We start from the raw sequence: 21,845 nt of genomic DNA, 5'->3' as shown, positions 1-21,845 counted from the left end.
ATTTCGAGGCATGTGAGGGATATGAGTTAATCCGTTGACTTCCAAATGTTTATGCTCAGGTTTCAAAACTCTGTCAACACACATTTTAGCTAGGGCAGTATCCATTTCTAATGTCCTTAATTCTTGAACAAAACATTTAAAGTGAGTTTGTATGTCATTAATTAGGAGTACCTTGGGAGGAATTTTTGACTGAGCTCCATATGGATCAAGTGACTCAGCAATGGCCATAATGATTTTGAAGTTTGGCACTTTCCATTTGACACCTTTAACCAGCATTTCAGAACCCTTCTTTGGTTTAGTGCTACTTCCACTGGTAGATGCCATCACTGCTCGGTAGATGATAACATTCATGAAGATTTTGCTGCTAAATCACTCAAAAACACTATAATTCTCTTTCAAATCACTCTGTTCTTCGAATGATGTGGATGCAATGAAAAATGAAGTCAAAATTGCCCCTTTTGTTGAGAAATTTTCATAAATGCTCGATGCCATTATGACATAGTGCATGATAGACTATCATCCACTGGCCTAACTCTATAATAGTATCAACTCGGTGAACAAACTAAATTTGCTTTGTTCCCAACCTCGCTCGGTAAGGTCTACAACCAACTTACCTTAGTGGATTCTGATGTAGCTCGACAAAGGATAGCCTTTCTATGATTCCTAGTGTATCTGAAATACTGATTGGATCATTTGCATTCCTCATATTTCTTGGAATTTCTTATGATTTTCTTGCTGAGTATACCTCCAACTCATTCTTAGGAATTTAGTTTGACGGGATGGGGTCACCCACTTCTTAAGTGACTTCACTACCATGATTTGAGCTAGTATCCTCAGTAGATTTAGGAATCTATTGCTGCCTCATTTGTTTCCTTATATTGTCAACCTTTACTTTCTTTCCATCTTCAACTTTGCCTATATTCATGCATTTTTTAGCTATATGACCGAGTTTAGTGCATGTGTAACACCTTATAGTAGTATCTTTCTTTCTTAGGTGGTGCCTTGCACAATTTATGCCAATGTGTCCATATTCTCCACAATAATGACATCTGCACTAGGTGTTGTAGTCCCATCCAAATATTGCCTTTACTAATTGTTCCGCTAGGTTGAATGATTTGGATCTACATTGAGATGCCTTGTGACCATGCTTTTTGTATTTGTGACATTTACCTTTAAATTTTGGTTTCTCCTTGCATTCAATGGCTTTGTGACCATGCTGATTGCAATTATAGCATTTTCCATTGAATTTTCCTTTTCCATTTCTCCAACATTTGTTTGATGTATGACCAATTTTCCCACAATGATTGCATGAGGGTTTTAGATTCCTTTTCACACCCTACTTGAAGATTCAACTTGTTCTTCATTGTATCCAAGTCCTGCTTTTCCTTTTTGCTTATGAAGATTCTGCTCATTTTGCTAAATCAGTTGATTCATGTCTTCTTGTGATTTCAACATTCTTTCATTGATTTATTTTTTAGTATTTAGGTCATTCTTTAATTTTTCAACAATTTTCTTTTTAATTTTTCAACAATTTTCTTTTCACGTCTTAGTTCTCTCAATATTCATTCATTAATTTCCCTTTCATAATTTAGATCACTTCTTATTCTTTCATTCTGTGCTTTGAGAATCTTGATTTCTTCATTTGCTTTAGTGATTTGATCAATGAGGTGTTCATGCTGATTCGATTGATTCTATTCTTCATTGTTTCTTGCCTCCAAGTCTTTATTTGCCTTATTCCTTTGTTTCGATATTTCACATAGCCTAATTGATTGGGTTTCTTTCTCTCTTTTGAGTTTTCTTACTTCTTTCTATAGAGAGCCATTCTTTTCTAGGAGTTCCTTGATTTCCTCATTAGCTTCATCCAAGCTCTTTGATGGGAAAAAGTCTTCAATCTTCTCTTCAACATACTGATGGTCATCCATTTGTCTTGCAAGTTCCTTCCTTCTTTTTAGGGATTGGGAAAGGTGTTTCTTTACTTCTTTGAGTTGAGTTATGGCCATTTCTAGATCTAGCTTTTCATTTTCAATTGCCTTATCAAGTCTAAATATATCCATTTCTCCTAAAAACCACAAAGCTCTGATACCAATTGTTGAAAATATTCAATATATGATAGGTTATTGAGAGGGGAGGGGTGAATCAGTAACCTTAAATTCTTCTTTTGAATTAGTCACAAACCAATCTATGCTACTGTATGCATTAATACTAAAAGTTAAAACATTCATTACAGAAAAGAACACAATATTTTGGTGACCCAAAAACCTTCCAAAGAGAAAGTAAAACTGGGGTGGGGATGATAGCCACAAAACTTCAATACTGCAACATAAATTTGGCTGGTTAAGGATTACATTGACCACTTCTGGTGATATGCCCTATTAGGAGCACAAAGGACTACTAGGTCCACTTTGTTAGAGGATTTGCAAACATACAATGAAATATGCACTCAGTTAAGAGATTTGTACAAAGACTGTTAAGTCGACCTTGTTGGAGGATTTAGAAAACTTATTCACCTATTAAGATGAAGTAGTGGATCTACATACAACTGATTGCTGATAAGATCTTTTTTGCACTGATCACCTCTTTTGATAGATATAACTTTTCTGCTTTTGTATTAACCTTGTTGTGTTCCTTGAACTGCTATTGATAATCTTTCGCTTATACTTCTCATTACTTTTCTATCTCTTCATACATGTGATATCTTACAATACACCTTACATATATACCTTTCAAATTTACAAATCTGTAAGGTCAGCCAAAACATAAGTGAACAAATACATTACAAAGTCGGCCCAATAGTAAATAACTCAGGTTCACTAAATTGACTTGGTGACCTTCTAATACACGATGTTCACTGCATTACTCGGCATCATCATGTACTTGGTAGAAGTGAAGGCTCAGTCCATACTAATCACCCGATGTAGTTCTAAACTCGGTGACCACAGGTGACTTAGTAGATGTAGTGTCACTCGGTAGATACTCAGTTTACATTGCTTCACTCAGTAAACACTAATTCTCCCAATGCTCGGTTTACACAAAATTTGCATAACACAAGCTTGCTGCTCAATGGACGTTGTGAAGCTTGGTAGACACTATTGATCTTCATATTGTCTGTATTCGCTTGGTAGCCACTATCTGCTCAATGTAAATTGTTGAACTCTTCAAAGCTTGGTTAATACTAGACTGCTCGGTGAGAGTAGAGAATTAAGTGCTGAGCTCAGTAGCTATACTGATATGGATAAGTGTTGTCACTAATGGCAATACTGACTTAATGCCAACAGCACTTAGTGCCTTCTCTTCTTCATCCTTGGCCATGATAAGATAACTATTTTCATCCTATTTTTGACTCATTCTTGTTGAAGTATCTTCTTATTCCTTCTTCACAAATGCAAGATTTTTGGTCATCTTCTCATTATCTTCCATGAGGTCTATAATGACTTCTTCAAATTCATCTAAACCACTTTGTTCTTCTAGATGATCAATGAGCTCTCAATCATGCACCAATTTCTTTTTTCTTATTCAAGGAAACATTTAGTTTCTCCTTCAAACCCTCAATGGAGGTGAGAGAAGTCATCAATCTCATTCTTGATGGGGCCTATTCTTGTAAAATGTAATAATAATTTATATATTTATATATGTATATATATATATATATATATATATAATATGTAAATATGTTAATAATAATTTGAATTATAATTATATAACTGATAAATGATTTATACCAAAGGTTCATTTCTTTTATAATTGTGAACTTTTGTTTAATTTTTAAGATTTAATTAATTGTTTTATAAAGTAAATGAAATTTAATTGTTAGTTTGGTGGGGGACGTTTTTAAACAAAGATTATAATTGGAAGATGGAATTTAAGAAAAAACTTTTATTCATCCAAACATACAAAATGTTCCTCCAATTCATTCTCTAAACTTGGAAACATAAACCAAGATCTCTACATGTAAATTCAAGTTTGTAAATTTAGCAAAACCAAAACATGTGTTTGCATTGTGTATTCTCTATGCTATTGTTTTGGGTTTTTGGGTTGACTAGTGTTGACTAGTTATAGGACGTCTACCAGAGACTTGGGGGTTATGTGATTGTGATGTCATGATGATGTTTTAATCTTGATCTTTATAAACCCAACCATGGTCATGTGATGGAATGCTCTATGTATTAGTTGTAATTACTGATTGTTATAGTTGAGATTCTTATGTATGAGACACTTGACTTAATCATTTTTGTTCATCGATCAATTATCCTTGGTTATTTTCTAGTCGCAATGATAGGAATGTAAAGTGGATTTATTATTCATAATGTCATGTTGTGACATGCTTGACTCAACCATTTTTGGAGTCTTCGATCAGTATGATTGAGATATATTTTGGTTATTGAGAACCATTGGATACTTTTGATTATCAGTGATACTTCAGTTGCCAATTGAGAGTTGTTGTGGTCATGATTTTCTATGAATGTTTGCTCATGGAGATTTGATGCTTTTATGCATATTTGATGATTTTATTATGGATTATCTTTTGTGATTTTGAGATTTATGATTCCATGAGCTTAAGGTAGGATATATGGATGTAGTTTTGGGAAGTGGCTTGCAATGGGGGCTGGGGTCTTAAGAAGCTGCCAAGGTAACTCATTGTAAGTTGGATTAATAAGTGATAACATTCACACCTAATACTAATTGAATGAACCTAAAAAGATAAGTGTTTCATTCTCGCCCATGCCTTGAGTGCTTGTACAAGCTAGGATGGGAGTAGTGAGAACGCATGGTTGTGACCTTGCATTCCGTAGTATGCCTCGTCAGTATGAGAGGATACTAGTGGCCACATGAAATCAGTATGGACCCGTGGAGTTTAGCTAACTGCCAGGGTAACTTGTACATGATAAATGCGATGACACTTTTTCGCTTGCATAGTAGGTTCCTACATGTCATTGTGTGCCTCTGGGATTAGATGTCGGATTTTGTGTCTGGAACCTTTGAGTTAGTATACTTTTAAGATTCCTGGACTTGTAGAGATTTATGCTATGTAATTTTGGATAGTTTGTTTGGGACTTGAGATTATCTCCTCAGCACGGTGGGAGTGGACCACTTAGGTACCACGCGGTCGGGTGGTAGTGCATTTTCCACTCTTATCATTTGAGATTCATTGAGACATCATGGCTGATGCATCCTTCATGATGGTGGATATGTATCCTTTCATTGATGATTAGCATATGTTAGATGATGTTAGCTTATGCTTATATTTGTATGATAGATTACTTTTTACATATGATGTTGTATATGTTAGGAGTGACATTCCTACTATGTTAATACCGATGATCTCTTTGGTGATTTGGAATGTTATGCACGGAGAGATGGCTAGGATCCACGATGGTCTAATGATGCTATTAACGGTTGGGCAAAACCGTGCACTTAGTTTATTATGTTTGATCCTCTATGATGTTGTATCATGTGATTATTGTTACTTTGATGTATCATGGATTAGAATAGGATGATGTACCTTACTCTACATATGTATATTCTTTTGAGCTTGTCATACCATGTGACATGTACAGTGGATGATTGAGCATTTGAAATGTAATGTATAAACATTGAACTTATCATTATTATTTCATGTGGTTGTTGTACTAGATGGATTCATGTATGTTAGTTAATTTGGATGTAATTCAACATTAAGGGATTTTAAAGAATGTAATCTGTTATGTATGTTATGTTTACTTTCAAATGAATTTTGCTATTGCTTCCGTTATTATGCATAACTTATATGTGGTATTTACTTTCATGTTTAAAAAAAAAAATGCTACCAAACTTAGTGGAATTCTAAGTTAATTCTTTGGATCCCTTGGCGGGGCATTACATGAGTCACATTTTCAAATCTTAATTTTAAGTAGTTAAATGTCCATTTAACATTTAAAACAAAAGCAAAAGCCTTACAATATTCCATATGTTGACAAAGTTAGCCCTATCGACTATGTTTCTCTCTCCTATTTATCTATAGAATCTATATAAGACAAAAAAAAAACAAAAAGCCTTAACATATTCCATATTCCATATTGACAAAGTTTGACAGCAACTTTTTGTCTCTACTCTATATATAGAATCTATATAAAATAGTAATTGTATTACCAAACGTACACTTTCAATATAAGAAAAGGTCAGGATAAAAATAAATAGCAATATAATGAAGATAGGTGGATTATAAACTTTACAGGCTACTACATCAAGATTTTCTTGCCTTTGCAATTCGTAAATAGTAATATAATGAAGATAGGTGGATTATAAACTTTACAGGCTACTACATTAAGATTTTCTTGCCTTTGTAATTCGTTATTATAGGTGGATTATAGGTGGATTATAAAATATTGTCTACTGCCTTTGCTTTTGTTTATGAACGCCTAAATAAAAGGCAAGAACATTGTTCTTCACGAATTCTCAGGTAAATTATTGTTGTCTGGACTATAATCAGATGCAAAACATTTGAGTTTCCCTAAATATTCCATCTTTGTCTTTTATAAACATTCATCACTATATTTGAACATCAATCAACATGAGAAAATCAGATTATTGTCATTCATTCACTCCGCAAAATGGGATCTCTTAATCTTTTTGTCATCCCAATTTTTGCTGCAAACTTTGCAACTACCCGTCAACCAAATATTGCTGCAAACTTTACAAATTTTCCTAAGTGGCGATTGAGAAATTCAAAATATAATCTTTCCACCAAATTTGCAGGTAATATCAGATGAGCATTTTGTGTTTTTTCGTTTCAGATCAATGGACAATGCAAAATCAGTATTTTGTTTTAGACCAGCAAATGAAGTTATTTTTCTTTCCAGATTTCCATTGATAACATTATGGGACAGTTTACAAATAATTTTTCCTACATCCAAAAGTAAGAATTAATGTTTTGCTGATATTTTAGTTCTTTACTAATACTTTATTATCATTTATTCACAGGATCTTCTATGGCTTATGTTTCTTATTGTAAAAGATCATATCAGGTTGTGAAGTCGTCAAATGCAAGTACACTCCTTGAAACAGATTCTTCCAACGTAAATATATAAATATCTAGTTTCACGTACTTTTGTTTTATTATTATTTGTTTCTAATGTCATGGAATCTGGAGTAGATTTGATTTTCACAATGATTAGAATACAAATATACTAGATATTTACCAGTGACCATATTCATTCCTGAAACAATAATAGTAGATGTGTACATAAATTTATTTTTCATTTTTATATGTATTTCATAAGAATATTTTTATATCTATGTTGGATTTAATATTTGTGCTTTTGGTTAATTTGGTAGGTTGTTCATAAGAATAGAAAACAATCCACCTCTACTTTTGATTATAGAGATGTAGACATTATGAGGATAAGAGTTTTATTTTCAGAAATTGAAAGGGGACATGCATATGTTTCACCTTATGATACAGCTTGGGTAGCCAGGGTCCCCAGTTTGGAGAACTCTCAATTCCCACAATTCCCACAATGTCTTATATGGATAATAGACAATCAATTGTCTAATGGATCTTGGGGATTACCAAACTTGTCATATGTTAAAGACAATCTTTCTCACAAGTTGGCATGTATTATTGCTCTTAAAAGATGGAATCTTGGCGTAGAAAATGTGAACATGGGTAAGAATTAATTTGAAACACAAGTCCATTTGTTAAAATTTTCTTTTCATTTTATTGTTAAAAGAATATTTATTGACATGTCCATATCAAGATTATAAGATATACATTTATAAGATTTTAGATCTCTTTTTATTCTTGTATAGGTTTGAGGTTTCTAAAAGAAAACATTGGACAAATAGCCAATGAGGATTGGTACAGTCCCATTGGATTTGACCTGATCTTTGCAGCAATGCTAGAGGACGCAAGAGACCTATGCTTAGACCTTCCTTATGATTCACCTCTTATAGAATTGATGCTCATGAAGCGACAAGAAACCCTTAAAAGGTATTTTTTTTCAATTGGTTATGTAATTTAATAATTTTGACTTCCAATAAATGTTTTGATTTTTCTTATAGTTGAGCATTTCTTTCACTATTGCAGCATAAGAATAGATCATCTGGATACATATAAACCATCCTTGGTTTTCACCATTGAGGGTATTCAGAACATTGTTGATTGGAATAAAGTGTTTAGACATGAGAGCAAAGATGGATCACTCTTTCATTCTCCCTCTGCAACTGCTTGTGCTCTAATGCATACTAGAAGATCTAGTTTCCTTGCGTATTTAAAGTCGATGCTAGAAAATTCAGAAAATGGAGGTTTGTTTCTTAAAATTTTGTGCGTATGATTTGGTTCAATTTTATGGTCATTGACATTAAACATACATTATTATGTTGTTGCAGTGCCTAGTGTTTATCCTATAAAGTGGATGGCTGGTCTTTCAATGGTGGATAGGTTGGAGAGGTTAGGTATAGCAAGACATTTTGAATGCGAGATAAGACATGTACTAGATAATGTCTATAGGTAATTCATGGTTCAGTTTCTTATTATGATTGGATTTTATAGTTTTATACTTAGCTTCGAACTTTTTCTGACATCAATATATTTATAATGGATAGATGCTGGATAGAGAACGAAATAATCCAGGGAATATCACCAACATTGGACATAATCAATAGTTCTCTCAGTTTTAGAATCCTACGATGGAATGGATATGATGTATCTCCAGGTCTGTTTATAGTTAACTTTTACATTGATTGCCTTTCACTATTTTTTCAGGCATGGGTAGCAATTATGGTTGATATTTAACTTTAGTCATCATGGCAGTTTCAGTTTCAAATAATAATGGACTACTAGAATTTAGAAATACATAGATGCATCACGAATTATATTTTTTTTCAAACGAATGAAATTAGTCATCATGTACAGATCTTTTTATGAAGTATTTGAATGATGGAAACTTCCTACAATCTGGAGGAGAGAGCAAACAAAATGTCATAGCTATGTTGAATTTGTACAAAGCATCTCAATTGACGCTTCCTGGTGAGAGTGTTTTGGAAGAAGTAAAGTTTTTCTCTCAAAGTCATCTTGTCAATATTAAGAAGAATATGACAATGGATGTAAAAAATCAAGTCAACAATGATCTTCAAAAAGAGGTAATTATGTTATAATTTACATGCAAATGACAAATGTTTTAGAATATTCTTTTCATTTATATTTTCATGGTTGGATTTATTTTATTTAGGTCGATTATGTACTGGGTGTCCCTTGGGTGGCCAGTGTGGAAAGAATAGAACATCGAAGATACATTGAAACACAAGAATTTGATGATATTCAGATTGGAAAGACCTCCTACAAGTAACTTTTAATATAATTTACTTTTAAAATCTTGCGTATACAACCCTTTAATTACCATTTTTTAATATAATAACAACCTTCTGACTAGGCCTCCTCATGACAAAATCCTAATTATTGGACCTTTCAGTGAAATTGCAGGATTCCATGTATTGGAAATCCATGTTTTTTAAAATTAGCTAAAAGTGACTACAATCTTTGCCAAACAATATTTCAAGAAGACCTGAAAAGATTGGAAAAGTAAGTATACTTCTTTGAAATACAAGAGAATCAACAATAATCATATAGGAAGGCATGAAATTTAATATAAATAATTTAATATTATTTAGATAATCTTATTGAATAATATTTTATGATTAACATTTTGTTGATATTAAAATTTAATCTATATTAATATTTTAATTAAATTCATCTTTTTTATTCCAATCACATTCATATGTTAAATTAAATTGAATCACATAGAATCTTTTGAAAAATTATATGATGAAACCTTCATACGTTAGTGAAAATACTATTAGTATGAAAACCTTAAAATTACATTAACAAAAGTCTACATTGATGTCTTCAATAATAGATGGTACGTAGATTCTAAACTCGGTGACCTAAAATTTGCTCGACAAAAGCTCATATTTGCCTACTTCAGTGCTGCATCAACACTTTTTAGGCCCGAAATGTCTGATGTTCGGATCATATGGACTAAGAGTATACTTCTCGCCCTAGGAACAGATGATTTTTTTGATGTGGGGGGCTCCACTGAAGAGCTTGAAGGCTTTCTTGAAGCTATTAAAAGGTAATTTTATTATGACTTCCTCAAATTCTCAAGTGACATATATATGATGACTTTTTATAATTAATATTTGCATGGAAGTCATTATAAAAGAATATTAGGTATATGAATGTTAGATTTCAGATGTACATTTTAAATGTTAATACATTTATATCATTTATTTCAAGTATTAATAATGATTTTTTTGAAAGCTAAAAGTTTATATTTCAAATAAATTAATTGAACATTAGATATCATAATCTTCATATGTAGAAAGGAGTCACTAATTAATTGCTTCTACTATATTTCTATTGCAGATGGGATCCAATAGAGATTTGCAGTTGTTCAGAGAATGTAAAAGTTTTGTTCTCAGCAGTATACAATACTGCCAATAGTCTCGCCCAAGATGCTTGGGCTTATCAAAACTGGGATACCAACACCTATTTAAGAAAGACTGTACGTATAAGTTTTAGCATAAACTAAAATTTATGTTTCAGAAAAATCTATATAAAGTACCGCTAGAAATATCTTTGTCAAATAAATTGAACATCCCATTAGAGTGACCCTAAAAAATTCATGTATTATTCCATACAGTGGTACATGTTGGCAAGGTCAGTGATGAAGGAGGCTAAATGGACTAAGACCGGAGATAAACCATCAATGCAGGAATACATAAAAAATGGAGAAATATCATTTGGTGTTGAACCCATGATTTTTGGATCAATGTGTCTTTTAGGGCCTGAAATTTCAGAGGAAACCATCCATCATCATGAGTACAATAGTCTTTTGCAACTCACAAGTCTTTGTGGGCGGCTTTTGAATGATCTTCAGAGCAATGAGGTATTCAATAGTTTAGGACAATTAAGTTATATATTAGAAACATTAAATTTTCATTGTATTTATTAAAAAAAAATTGATGCTAGAAATATTTTTCTATTAACATCTAGATTACACCTTAATATCTATAAAATACTAGTCAAAAGATATAATTAGTTCTAGTTTTCATTTTATATTCCGATAATATATCATAAACTATGATGGACGACATTGATGCAAATAATTTCATAAAATTGAAGTAATAAACAACAACTGAATTGTACATTTTAATGCTGAAGAAATTTTATCAATTAAAAAAGGTTGGAAAGAAAAATAAATTATTCTTATGCATTGCAGAGGGAGAGCAGGGAAGGAAAGCTCAATGCTATGTCACTTTTCATGAGAGAACACCCAGAAGCATCTGTTGAGAATGCTACTGAATGGATTAGAGAAATGGTAAATGAAAACACATTAAAAATACTAAAAAAGTTGGTGGAGCCTAGTTTTCTCCCTCGAGAATGTAAGCAGTTGTATTGGGCTACACTCAAACTCATCCAGCTTTTCTACCTCAACACCGACGGCTTCTCATCTCCTTCTGAAATGCTTGAGAATATCAATGCAGTGCTTTTCGACCCTGTTCAATAAAATCAAACACCAAACCAGTCAATTGCTTATATAGAGTCCAGTTTCTGATATGTTATTTAGTTGGAGTTCGTCATGTAAGGAGATAATATCTATGTTGAATTTTCTATTAATGTTACAAATATGTTTCTATGACATTTAATATGGCATTTAATATATATGATTCATTTGATATCAAAAATTTAATTTTATATGTCTATTTGGAATGTCATTGTATTTTTTTTGGGTTGAGAATTAGTCTTTTGGCTGACGTCTTTAGTTCTCATTTCTTTTTTATTTGAAGTCTTGTATTCAGCAAGACTTGATTTCTGGTACATTATATGCTTTTTTGATGAATAGTTGATGATTCTGACCTTCTCTTGCAAGGTGATATCCACTAGCCCTTTTTTGTGAATTGTAATCTTAGTATATCATTTATTAATAGAAAATGGCTATTCAACAAAAAAAACCTTCAACATTACAAATAAACCAAAATCTCTTTGACTAAAGTGTGAATTTTTATAAAATAGTTGAAAAAATTATAGTAGTTGTTTTTGAAGCATTAGATATTAGCCAAAAAGACAAGGGCCTAGGAGTACAATAAAGGCTAAAATTCAGCCAGAGATTACCTCCTAGTCAACTAACAATACCAATTTAAACTTTGACAAACACATAATGTCCATAATTGAATTAACATTGCTATCAATATTTAAGCAAATGTGCAGAAAAGATTGAGAAATAAACCATCACACTTAAACACATCATTTTCCATATTTTCCTTAGGAGTGTCCTTGTTCATGTCCTTCCCCTCCATGTTGATGGGTTTGTCCAAGATAGTCTTCAACTAGTCCTCTATTAGGACCCATAAATGGAGTGGGTTGTCTTACTTTTCTTCCCTAGGTCCTTCTCCTATTTATTCACCTGCAAAAAGTAAAGGGACGCGGCTACATAATGCATGATTTTGGTGGAAAATTTCACCAAAGTATCAAATTTTTGGTAGATACTAATTTGATTGTCTGCTAAGTCCCACACCCCTCATAGATTGGTCAAACCTATCCAGCCTTACTATGGCTTTTTCTATGGCTATATTTGTCTTTCTTCCCCCCACCTTTAGGAATTTGTTTCTTGGGGCATGTGATGTCTTCCCCCATTCTTCTAGCCAAGGTAGCTCTTCAAGGGTGTCAGAGATATGAGAAGGGCTAAGAGGGCTAGGGACAAGCTTGGTGTCCTAGGGAAATCTCTTCTGTTTTGCAGTTTTGACATCACTTTCAGTAGATTAAGAGATGGAATCATGCTTGGGAGGACTTAATTTTTTCCAAATAGCCTGACACTCTACTTACTCTTCCTAGTGTTCGAATCTAACACTTAAATTATAGTGGTTGTTATATCATATAAATTTTATAATTAATTTTTTGAATTAATTTTGTATATTTATATTGTCTCTATATGTGTGTGTATGTATGTATATGTATATGTGTGTGTGTGTCTATGTATGTATGTATGTATGTATGTGTATATATATATATATATACATATACATATATATATGTATATGTATATAATTATATATGTATATTATATATATATATATATAATTATATACATATATATATATATATATATATATACATATATAATTATATACATATACATATATATATGTATATGTATATAATTATATATGTATATATATATATTATATATATACATATACACATATATATATATATACACACACACATACACATACACATACACATACACATACACACACACAGACACACAGATATATATATATATATATATATATATATATAGTAATGCCTCGCTAAGGGATCCAAAGAATTAATCTAAAATATCACTAAGTTTGCCAAATAATTTTTTTTTTACATGAAAAATAAACCCTTTACAAGTTATGCATAGTAACGGAAGCAATAACAATAGTACAAGTGAAAGTAAACTTAACATCCATAACCGGTTACATTCTTTAAAGATCCCTTAACATTGTATCACATCTATATTAACTATTCATCTAACACCACATCCTTAGCGATGAAACATCCAATGTTCTTAAACAATATACAAGTGTCCTTTTTGTAATTACATTTTAGTTTAGCTCAATCATCCATTGTACATGTTACAAGGTATGAAAGACTTGAAAGAATATACATCCATATAGATAAAGTATATCAACATCCAATTTTAATCCATGATGCAATAACATAAATGAAATCACAAATCACACATGATACATCATCATCATAAAGATATAACATCCATCTTAAAAGATAAACATAAATAACTAAGTGCATGGTTCCTCCCAACCATAAATAGCATCATTAGACCATCGTGGGCCCTAGTCATCTCTCTGTGTGTAACATTCCAAATCACCGAAGAGATCATCAGTGTTAACATAGTAGGAATGTCACACCTAAATCATACTACATCACATGCATAAAGTAATCTAAAATGTAAGCACAAGATAACATCATCTAACATATGCAAATCATCAATATAAGAAACATACCAGTAAATGCATCCATCATAGAGTATATCATCTATCATAATGATCCAAGAACAGAATGAAGATAAATACCAACCAAGAATGCTCTGGCCACGATGTTTCAGATAGATCTCAAATGATAAGAGTGGAAAAACACTACCACATGGAACCTAAGTGGTCCACTCCCACCGTGCTAAGGAGATAATCTCAAGTCCCAAATAGGTTATGCAAAACATATAGCATAAATACTCTCTAAGTCTAGGAATCTTAGAAGTATTATAGCTCAAAGGTTCCATAACACAAAACCGACATCTAATTCCCAAAGGCACACAAAGACATGTACGAACCTACTATGCAAGCGAGAAAGTGTCATCGCATATATCATGTAAAAGTTACCTTGGCAGTTAGCTAAACTCCACGGGTCCATACTGATCCTCATGCGGCCACTAGTATCCTCTCATACAAACGAGGCATACTATGGAATGCAAGGTCGCAACCAAGTGTTCTCTCTACTCCCATCCTAATCTGTACAAGCACTCGAGGCATGAGCGAGAACAAAACAATTATCTTTTTAGGTTCATTTAATCCCCATTTAGTGTGTAAATGTTATCACTTATTAACCAAACTTACAATAAGTTACCTTGGCAGTCACTTAGGGCCCCAACCCCCATTGCAAGCCACTTCTCGACACTATAAGTAGATAACCTACCCTAAGCTCATGGAATCATAAAATCACCCCAGTCCTATACAAGCGACTGGAAAGAAATACCAAAAGATAATCCACAGTAAGAATCATCAAATATCCACAATAAGAATCATCAAATCTCTGTGAGCATTTGAAAAGCATCCATAGAAAATCATGACCACAATAGTTCTCTATTGGTAACTGAAGGCATCACTGATAATCAAAAGTATCCATTGGTTCTCAATAACCAAAATATATCTCAAAATCATACTGATCGAAGACTCCAAAATGGTTTCAAACCAATTAGTTGGGCTACTTTACCTTTATGTCTATGTCTCTTTAACTTTCAAATCAATTCTTACCCTTCTTGTTTACAATCTATCATCGTATTAACTTCACCTTTATGTCCATGTGACCCATCCTTAACTCTTTTCCTAGTTAATGTTAAAAAAATTGATTTAGAGAAAAAACAAATACTAGTAAAACCTTTTCGTATAGTCTTGTTGACCTAGATACTTTGAGATATTACTCATCCAATATCATCTCAAGCAATATGAGTGACATTAGCCACATGATTATGGAGGTCTATTTATGTGGTGTAGGCTATACTTTGATACATGTCATACAAACAATATGTACCCTAAATACAAATTTAGTGATTTCTTAGGCTCTTAGTAGATTTATTTTCTTCAAAATCATTATACTATGTATAATCCGACAAAGAACATGAAAAAATAAGCTATGGAACAATCCTCCTATTTTGTATGTGCTCCCTTAAGGCAGGAAAAAAACTAGAGCTATGGTAGGGTATGCACCTTCTCCAAGTGGTGTGGGTACTTCTCTATGTGTTGTAGACTCATAGAGTATCCATAAATATTTTGTTATAGTAAAATATCCTAGGTTGAGTATATAAAGACTTGTAGTTTCCTCCCCTAACATCTTCCATATGGTTAAGTGTTCCATGACATTGAATGAAAGTGGTTGGATTACCCCTAATCAAACCCCTTACCAAAATGATGACAATAATGATAATTGGATAGAGGTGAAAAAGAAAAAGAAAATTAAATCCCATCTAGGGTGATTGATAGATGGCAACCATGACTTGTTCTCTTTCTCCACACTTTGCAACTACCCGTCAACAAAATATTGCTGCAAACTTTACGGATTTTTCTAAGTGGCGATTGAGAAATTCAAAATATAATCTTTCCACCAAATTTGCAGGTAAAATCAGATGAGCATTTTGTGTTTTTTGTTTCAGATCAGCATTTTCCTCTAATGGACAATGCAAAATCAGTATTTTGTTTTAGACCAGCAAATGAAGTTATTTTTCTTTCCAGATTTCCATTGATAACATTAGGGGACAGTTTACAAATAATTTTTCCTACACCCAAAAGTAAGAATTAATTTTTTGCTGATATTTTAGTTCTTTACTAATACTTTATTATCATTTATTCATAGGATCTTCTATGGCTTATGTTTCTTATTGTAAAAGATCATATCAGGTTGTGAAGTCGTCAAATGCAAGTACACTCCTTGAAACAGATTCTTCCAACGTAAATATATAAATATCTAGTTTCACCTACTTTTGTTTTATTATTATTTGTTTCAAATGTCATGGAATCTGGAGTAGATTTGATTTTCACAATGATTAGAATACAAATATACTAGATATTTACCAGCGACCATATTCATTCCTGAAACAATAATAGTAGATGTGTACATAAATTTATTTTTCATTATTATATGTATTTCATAAGAATATTTTTATATCTATGTTGGATTTAATATTTGTGCTTTTGGTTAATTTGGTAGGTTGTTCATAAGAGTAGAAAACAATCCACCTCTACTTTTGATTGTAGACATGTAGACATTATGAGGATAAGAGTTTTATTTTCAGAAATTGAAAGGGGACATGCATATGTTTCACCTTATGATACAGCTTGGGTAGCCAGGGTCCCCAATTTGGAGAACTCTCAATTCCCACAATTCTCACAATGTCTTATATGGATAATAGACAATCAATTGTCTGATGGATCTTGGGGATTACCAAAATTGTCATATGTTAAAGACAATCTTTCTCACACGTTGGCATGTATTATTGCCCTTAAAAGATGGAATCTTGGCGTAGAAAATGTGAACATGGGTAAGAATTAATTCAAAACACAAGTCCATTTGTTAAAATTTTTCTTTTCATTTTATTGTTAAAAGAATATTTATTGACATGTCCATATCAAGATTATAAGATATACATTTATAAGATTTTAGATCTCTTTTTATTCTTGTATAGGTTTGAGGTTTTTAAAAGAAAACATTGGACAAATAGCCAATGAGGATTGGTACAGTCCCATTGGATTTGACCTGATCTTTGCAGCAATGCTAGAGGATGCAAGAGACCTATGCTTAGAATTTCCTTATGATTCACCTCTTATAGAATTGATGCTCATGAAGCGACAAGAAACCCTTAAAAGGTTTTTTTTTTCAATTGGTTATGCAATTCAATAATTTTGACTTCCAATAAATGTTTTGATTTTTCTTATAGTTGAGCATTTCTTTCACTATTGCAGCATAAGAATAGATCATCTGGATAAGTATAAACTATCCTTGGTTTTCACCATTGAGGGTATTCAGAACATTGTTGATTGGAATAAAGTGTTCAGACATGAGAGCAAAGATGGATCACTCTTTCATTCTCCCTCTGCAACTGCTTGTGCTCTAATGCATACTAGAAGATCTAGTTTCGTTGCGTATTTAAAGTCAATGCTAGAAAATTCAGAAAATGGAGGTTTGTTTCTTAAAATTTTGTGTGTATGATTTGGTTCAATTTTATGGTCATTGACATTAAACATACATTATTATGTTGTTGCAGTGACTGGTGTTTGTCCAATAAAGTGGATGGCTGGTCTTTCAATGGTGGATAGGTTGGAGAGGTTAGGTATAGCAAGACATTTTGAATACGAGATAAGACATGAACTAGATAATGTCTATAGAAAATTCATGGTTCAGTTTCTTATTATGATTGGATTTTATAGTTTTATACTTAGCTTTGAACTTTTTCTGACATCAATATATTTATAATGTATAGATGTTGGATAGAGAACGAAATAATCTAGGGAATATCACCAACATTGGACATAATCAATAGTTCTCTCAGTTTTAGAATTCTACGATGGAATGGATATGATGTATCTCCAGGTCTGTTTATAGTTAACTTTTTGATTGATTGCCTTTCACTATTTTATTAGGCATGGGTAGCAATTATGGTTGATATTTAACTTTAGTCATCATGGCAGTTTCAGTTTCAAATAATAATGGACTACTAGAATGTAGAAATACATAGAAGGTATGTGCAGGATCATGGTCAACCAAACTATGTTCTTAAGTGGCAATAAAAAATTAGAAAATTGGGGTTATGTCAACTTGATGCACAATTTTCTACTTGTTATTAGATTTATATCAAAAGGTTGAGAGAAAAGAATCTTTAGGAAATTGATTCTAGTTTCTAAACTACTAGGACTTATCTCAGAAAAATAAAATTGATTGGTCAAAATTTTGAATTTTAATGCAATATTACAAAAATGTTAGAACAAAAATAAGAAGTAGACGTATGTCTAACCACCTTAATCAAAACCAAATGATAATATTTTTTATTAATATTCTATATATAAGTAGTAGACTCATGCCTAGATGTGACACATATTTTGGGTATTTTTATTATAAATAAATAATAATTAATTAATTTTTGACGTTAGAAATTTTGGAATAAAAAACTCTTGTGTCTGAGCACCTTAACTAATTCAAAACTCTGCAAAATTTTTATTTTTATTTTTTTCCTTATAGTGGAAGAAACATAGAATGTGATGCATCTTTTGAATTTAAAAAATGTTTTACCATTTGAAAGTTATAGTTTTTTTTCAAGTACTGTGTTAGTTAGCACTTTATACATAACTTCATTAGAAAATAAGAAATAATTACTTAGTAAAATCATAATTTGAAAAACCTAAAATTTATGGAAAGATAAGAACATTCTTAAGAAACTCTTTTCGTTTCATCAAACTTTAGCAAAAAAAAAAAAGTCATCAGCTACATGGTTGAAGTAAAAATTACATAAAAATAGGCCAAAAACATATTTTTATGATGTTTTTAACGTTGACCATATAGGGTTGGTATCAAAAGATATAGTAGACCTTATAGATATATTAATTATTACCATTTAGTATCAGGGTGGGTGGGAAAAAGTTCAAATAGATTGTGAAATGGTTTGAGGCATTTTAGAACTATATATTTTTTAGATTACCACTTTTTGGCACACCATGATTCTGCACATACCCTAGATGCATCACGAATTACATTTCTTTTTCATACTAATGAAATTAGTCATCATGTGCAAATCTTTTTATGAAGTATTTGAATGATGGAAACTTCCTACAATCTGGAGGAGAGATCAAACAAAATGTTATGGCTATGTTGAATTTGTACAAAGCATCTCAATTGATGCTTCCTGGTGAGAGTGTTATGGAAGAAGTAAAGTTTTTCTCTCAAAGTCATCTTGTCAATATTAAGAAGAATATGACAATGGATGTAAAAAACCAAGTCAACAATGATCTTCAAAAAGAGGTAATTATGTTATAATTTACATGCAAATGACAAATGTTTTAGATTATTCTTTTCATTTATATTTTCATGGTTCGATTTATTTTATTTAGGTTGATCATGTACTGGGTGTCCCTTTGGTGGCCAGTGTGGAAAGAAGAGAACATTGAAGATACATTGAAACACAAGAATTTGATGATATTCAGATTGGAAAGACCTCCTACAAGTAACTTTTAATATAATTTACTTTTAAAATCTTGTGTATACAACCCTTTAATTACCATTTTTTAATATAATAACAAACTTTTGACTAGGCCCCCTCATGACAAAATCCTAATTATTGGACCTTTCCATGAAATTGCAAGATTCCATGTATTGGAAATCCATGTTTTTTAACATTAGCTAAAAGTGACTACAATCTTTGCCAAACAATATTTCAAGAAGACCTGAAAAGATTAGAAAAGTAAGTATACTTCTTTTAAATACAAGAGAATCAACAATAATCATATAAGAAGGCATGAAATTTAATATAAATAATTTAATATTATTTAGATAATCTTGTTGAATAATATTTTATGACTAACATTTTGTAGATATTAAAATTTAATCTATGTTAATATTTTAATTAAATTCATCTTTTTTATTCCAATCACATTCATGTTAAATTAAATTGAATCACATAGAATCTTTTGAAAATTTATTTGATGAAACCTTCATACGTTAGTGAAAATACTATTAGTATGAAAACCTTAAAATTACATTAACAAAAGTCTACATTGATGTCTGCAATAATAGATGGTACGTAGATGGTAAACTCAGTGACCTAAAATTTGCTTGACAAAAGCTCATATTTGCCTACTTCAGTGCTGCATCAACACTTTTTTGGCCCAAAATGTCTAATGTTCAGATCATATGGACTAAGAGTATACTTCTCGCCCTAGTAACAAATGATTTTTTTGATGTGGGGGGCTCCACCGAAGAGCTTGAAGGCTTTCTTGAAGCTAGTAAAAGGTAATCTTAATATGACTTCCTCAAATTCTCAAGTGACATATATATGACAACTTTTTATAATTAATATTTGCATGGAAGTCATTATAAAAGAATATTAGGTATAGGAATGTTAGATTTCAGATGTACATTTTAAATGTTAATACATTTATATCATTTATTTCAAGTATTAATAATGATTTTTTTAAAAGTTGCAAGTTTATATTTCAAATAAATTAATTGAACATTAGATATCCTAATCTTCATATGTAGAAAGGAGTCACTAATTAATTGCTTCTACTGTATTTCTATTGCAAATGGGATCCAACAGAGATTTGCAGTTGTTCAAAGAATGTAAGAGTTTTTTTCTTAGCAGTATACAATACTGCCAATAGTCTCGCCCGAGATGCTTGGGCTTATCAAAACTGGGATACCAACACCTATTTAAGAAAGACTGTACATATAAGTTTTAGCATAAACTAAAATTTTGTATTTCAGAAGAATCTGTATAAAGTACCTTTTTAATTATTAAATAAATTAAACATCCCATTAGAATGACCCTAAAAAATTCATGTATTATTCTATATAGTGGTACATGTTAGCAAGGTCAGTGATGAAGGAGGTTGAATGGACTAAGACTGGAGATAAACCATCAATGCAGGAATACATAAAAAATGGAGAAATATCATTTTGTGTTGAACCCATGATTTTTGGATCAATGTGTCTTTTAGGGCCTAAAATTTTAGAGGAAACCATCCATCATCATGAGTACAATAGTCTTTTGCAACTCACAAGTCTTTGTGGGCGGCTTTTGAATGATCTTTAGAGCAATGAGGTATTCAATAGTTTAGGAAAATTAAGTTATATATTAGAAACATTAAATTTTCATTGTATTTATTAAAAAAAAATTGATGCTAGAAATCTTTTTCTATTAACATCTAGATAAAACCTTAATATCTATAAAATATTAGTCAAAAGATATAATCAGTTCTAGTTTTCATTTTATATTCAGATAATATATCATAAAATATGATGGAAGACATTGATGCAAATAATTTCATAAAATTGAAGTAATAAACAACTGAATTGTACATTTTAATGCTGAACAAATTTTATCATTTAAAAAAGGTTGGAAAGAAAAGTAAATTATTCTTATGCATTGCAGAGGGAGAGCAGGGAAGGAAAGCTCAATGCTATGTCGATGTTCATGAGAGAACACCGAGAAGCATCTGTTGAGAATGCTATTGAATGGATTAGAGAAACGGTAAATGAAAACACATTAAAAATACTGAAAAAGTTGGTGGACCCTAATTTTTGTGAGAAATTATAAAATCAAGATAAAATTCAAACTCACAACCTAACCCTAAAATTTTTCTCAGGAACAACTATTACGGAGTGACAAAATTTTCTTGGTAACCAAAGAAAATAGGTGGCAAGAGAGTTTACCGAGTGAGCTCGATAAATGAAGAATAAACATCTTGGTAACCAAAGGATACCGAGCGAGCTTAGTAAATGAAGAAACTCAGTAGACACTGGATACCAAGTGAGCTCGGTTGAATAA

The 21,845-nt window shown here is 31.6% G+C and overlaps 2 protein-coding genes across 7 annotated transcripts; both read left to right on the top strand.

Annotated features, from left to right (window-relative positions):
* The first annotated feature begins 6,166 nt into the window (after positions 1-6,166).
* LOC149561713 (ent-kaurene synthase-like 1) lies at positions 6,167-11,721 on the top strand. 6 transcript variants are annotated; one of them, XM_089825266.1, is made up of 14 exons: positions 6,167-6,436; positions 6,958-7,052; positions 7,312-7,642; positions 7,786-7,966; positions 8,063-8,280; positions 8,365-8,485; positions 8,581-8,690; positions 8,891-9,117; positions 9,207-9,319; positions 9,458-9,556; positions 9,891-10,106; positions 10,400-10,538; positions 10,677-10,922; positions 11,256-11,721. In XM_089825266.1, exons 2-14 carry the CDS (start codon positions 6,966-6,968, stop codon positions 11,541-11,543), a joined length of 2,376 nt encoding a protein of 791 aa, XP_089681392.1. In that variant the 5' UTR covers positions 6,167-6,436; positions 6,958-6,965; the 3' UTR covers positions 11,544-11,721. The 6 variants fall into 6 exon arrangements, with proteins under 6 accessions (XP_089681392.1, XP_089681390.1, XP_089681393.1 ...); XM_089825264.1 differs by having other exon boundaries at positions 6,167-6,732; positions 6,958-7,019; XM_089825267.1 differs by having other exon boundaries at positions 6,167-6,732; positions 6,958-7,023; positions 7,439-7,642.
* Positions 11,722-15,804: 4,083 nt separating this feature from the next.
* On the top strand, positions 15,805-21,172 carry LOC149561712 (ent-kaurene synthase CPS/KS, chloroplastic-like). The gene is made up of 10 exons (XM_089827891.1): positions 15,805-15,928; positions 16,166-16,260; positions 16,520-16,850; positions 16,995-17,175; positions 17,272-17,489; positions 17,574-17,704; positions 19,082-19,329; positions 20,162-20,308; positions 20,626-20,740; positions 20,874-21,172. Exons 1-10 carry the CDS (start codon positions 15,805-15,807, stop codon positions 21,108-21,110), a joined length of 1,827 nt encoding a protein of 608 aa, XP_089684017.1. The 3' UTR covers positions 21,111-21,172.
* Positions 21,173-21,845: the final 673 nt, after the last annotated feature.

This window comes from Cupressus sempervirens, chromosome 4 (genome assembly GCF_028749045.1).
Source record: "Cupressus sempervirens isolate cs-2001-9-10 chromosome 4, ASM2874904v1, whole genome shotgun sequence".
Taxonomy (NCBI): domain Eukaryota; kingdom Viridiplantae; phylum Streptophyta; class Pinopsida; order Cupressales; family Cupressaceae; genus Cupressus; species Cupressus sempervirens.
This window is presented reverse-complemented; position numbering and strand designations above follow the sequence as displayed.

Excerpts from the sequence above, each read along its gene's own strand:
- LOC149561713 (XM_089825263.1), top strand. The coding sequence starts at position 6,588 with ATGGGATCTCTTAATCTTTTTGTCATCCCAATTTTTGCTGCAAACTTT. Across the intron at positions 8,691-8,890 it reads TGGATATGATGTATCTCCAG|ATCTTTTTATGAAGTATTTG; the intron begins GTCTGTTTATAG and ends CATCATGTACAG. Across the intron at positions 9,557-9,890 it reads GACCTGAAAAGATTGGAAAA|ATGGTACGTAGATTCTAAAC; the intron begins GTAAGTATACTT and ends CTTCAATAATAG.
- LOC149561712 (XM_089827891.1), top strand. The coding sequence starts at position 15,805 with ATGACTTGTTCTCTTTCTCCACACTTTGCAACTACCCGTCAACAAAAT. Across the intron at positions 17,705-19,081 it reads ATGTCTATAGAAAATTCATG|TCATCATGTGCAAATCTTTT; the intron begins GTTCAGTTTCTT and ends TAATGAAATTAG. Across the intron at positions 19,330-20,161 it reads CTTCAAAAAGAGGTAATTAT|TGCTGCATCAACACTTTTTT; the intron begins GTTATAATTTAC and ends TGCCTACTTCAG.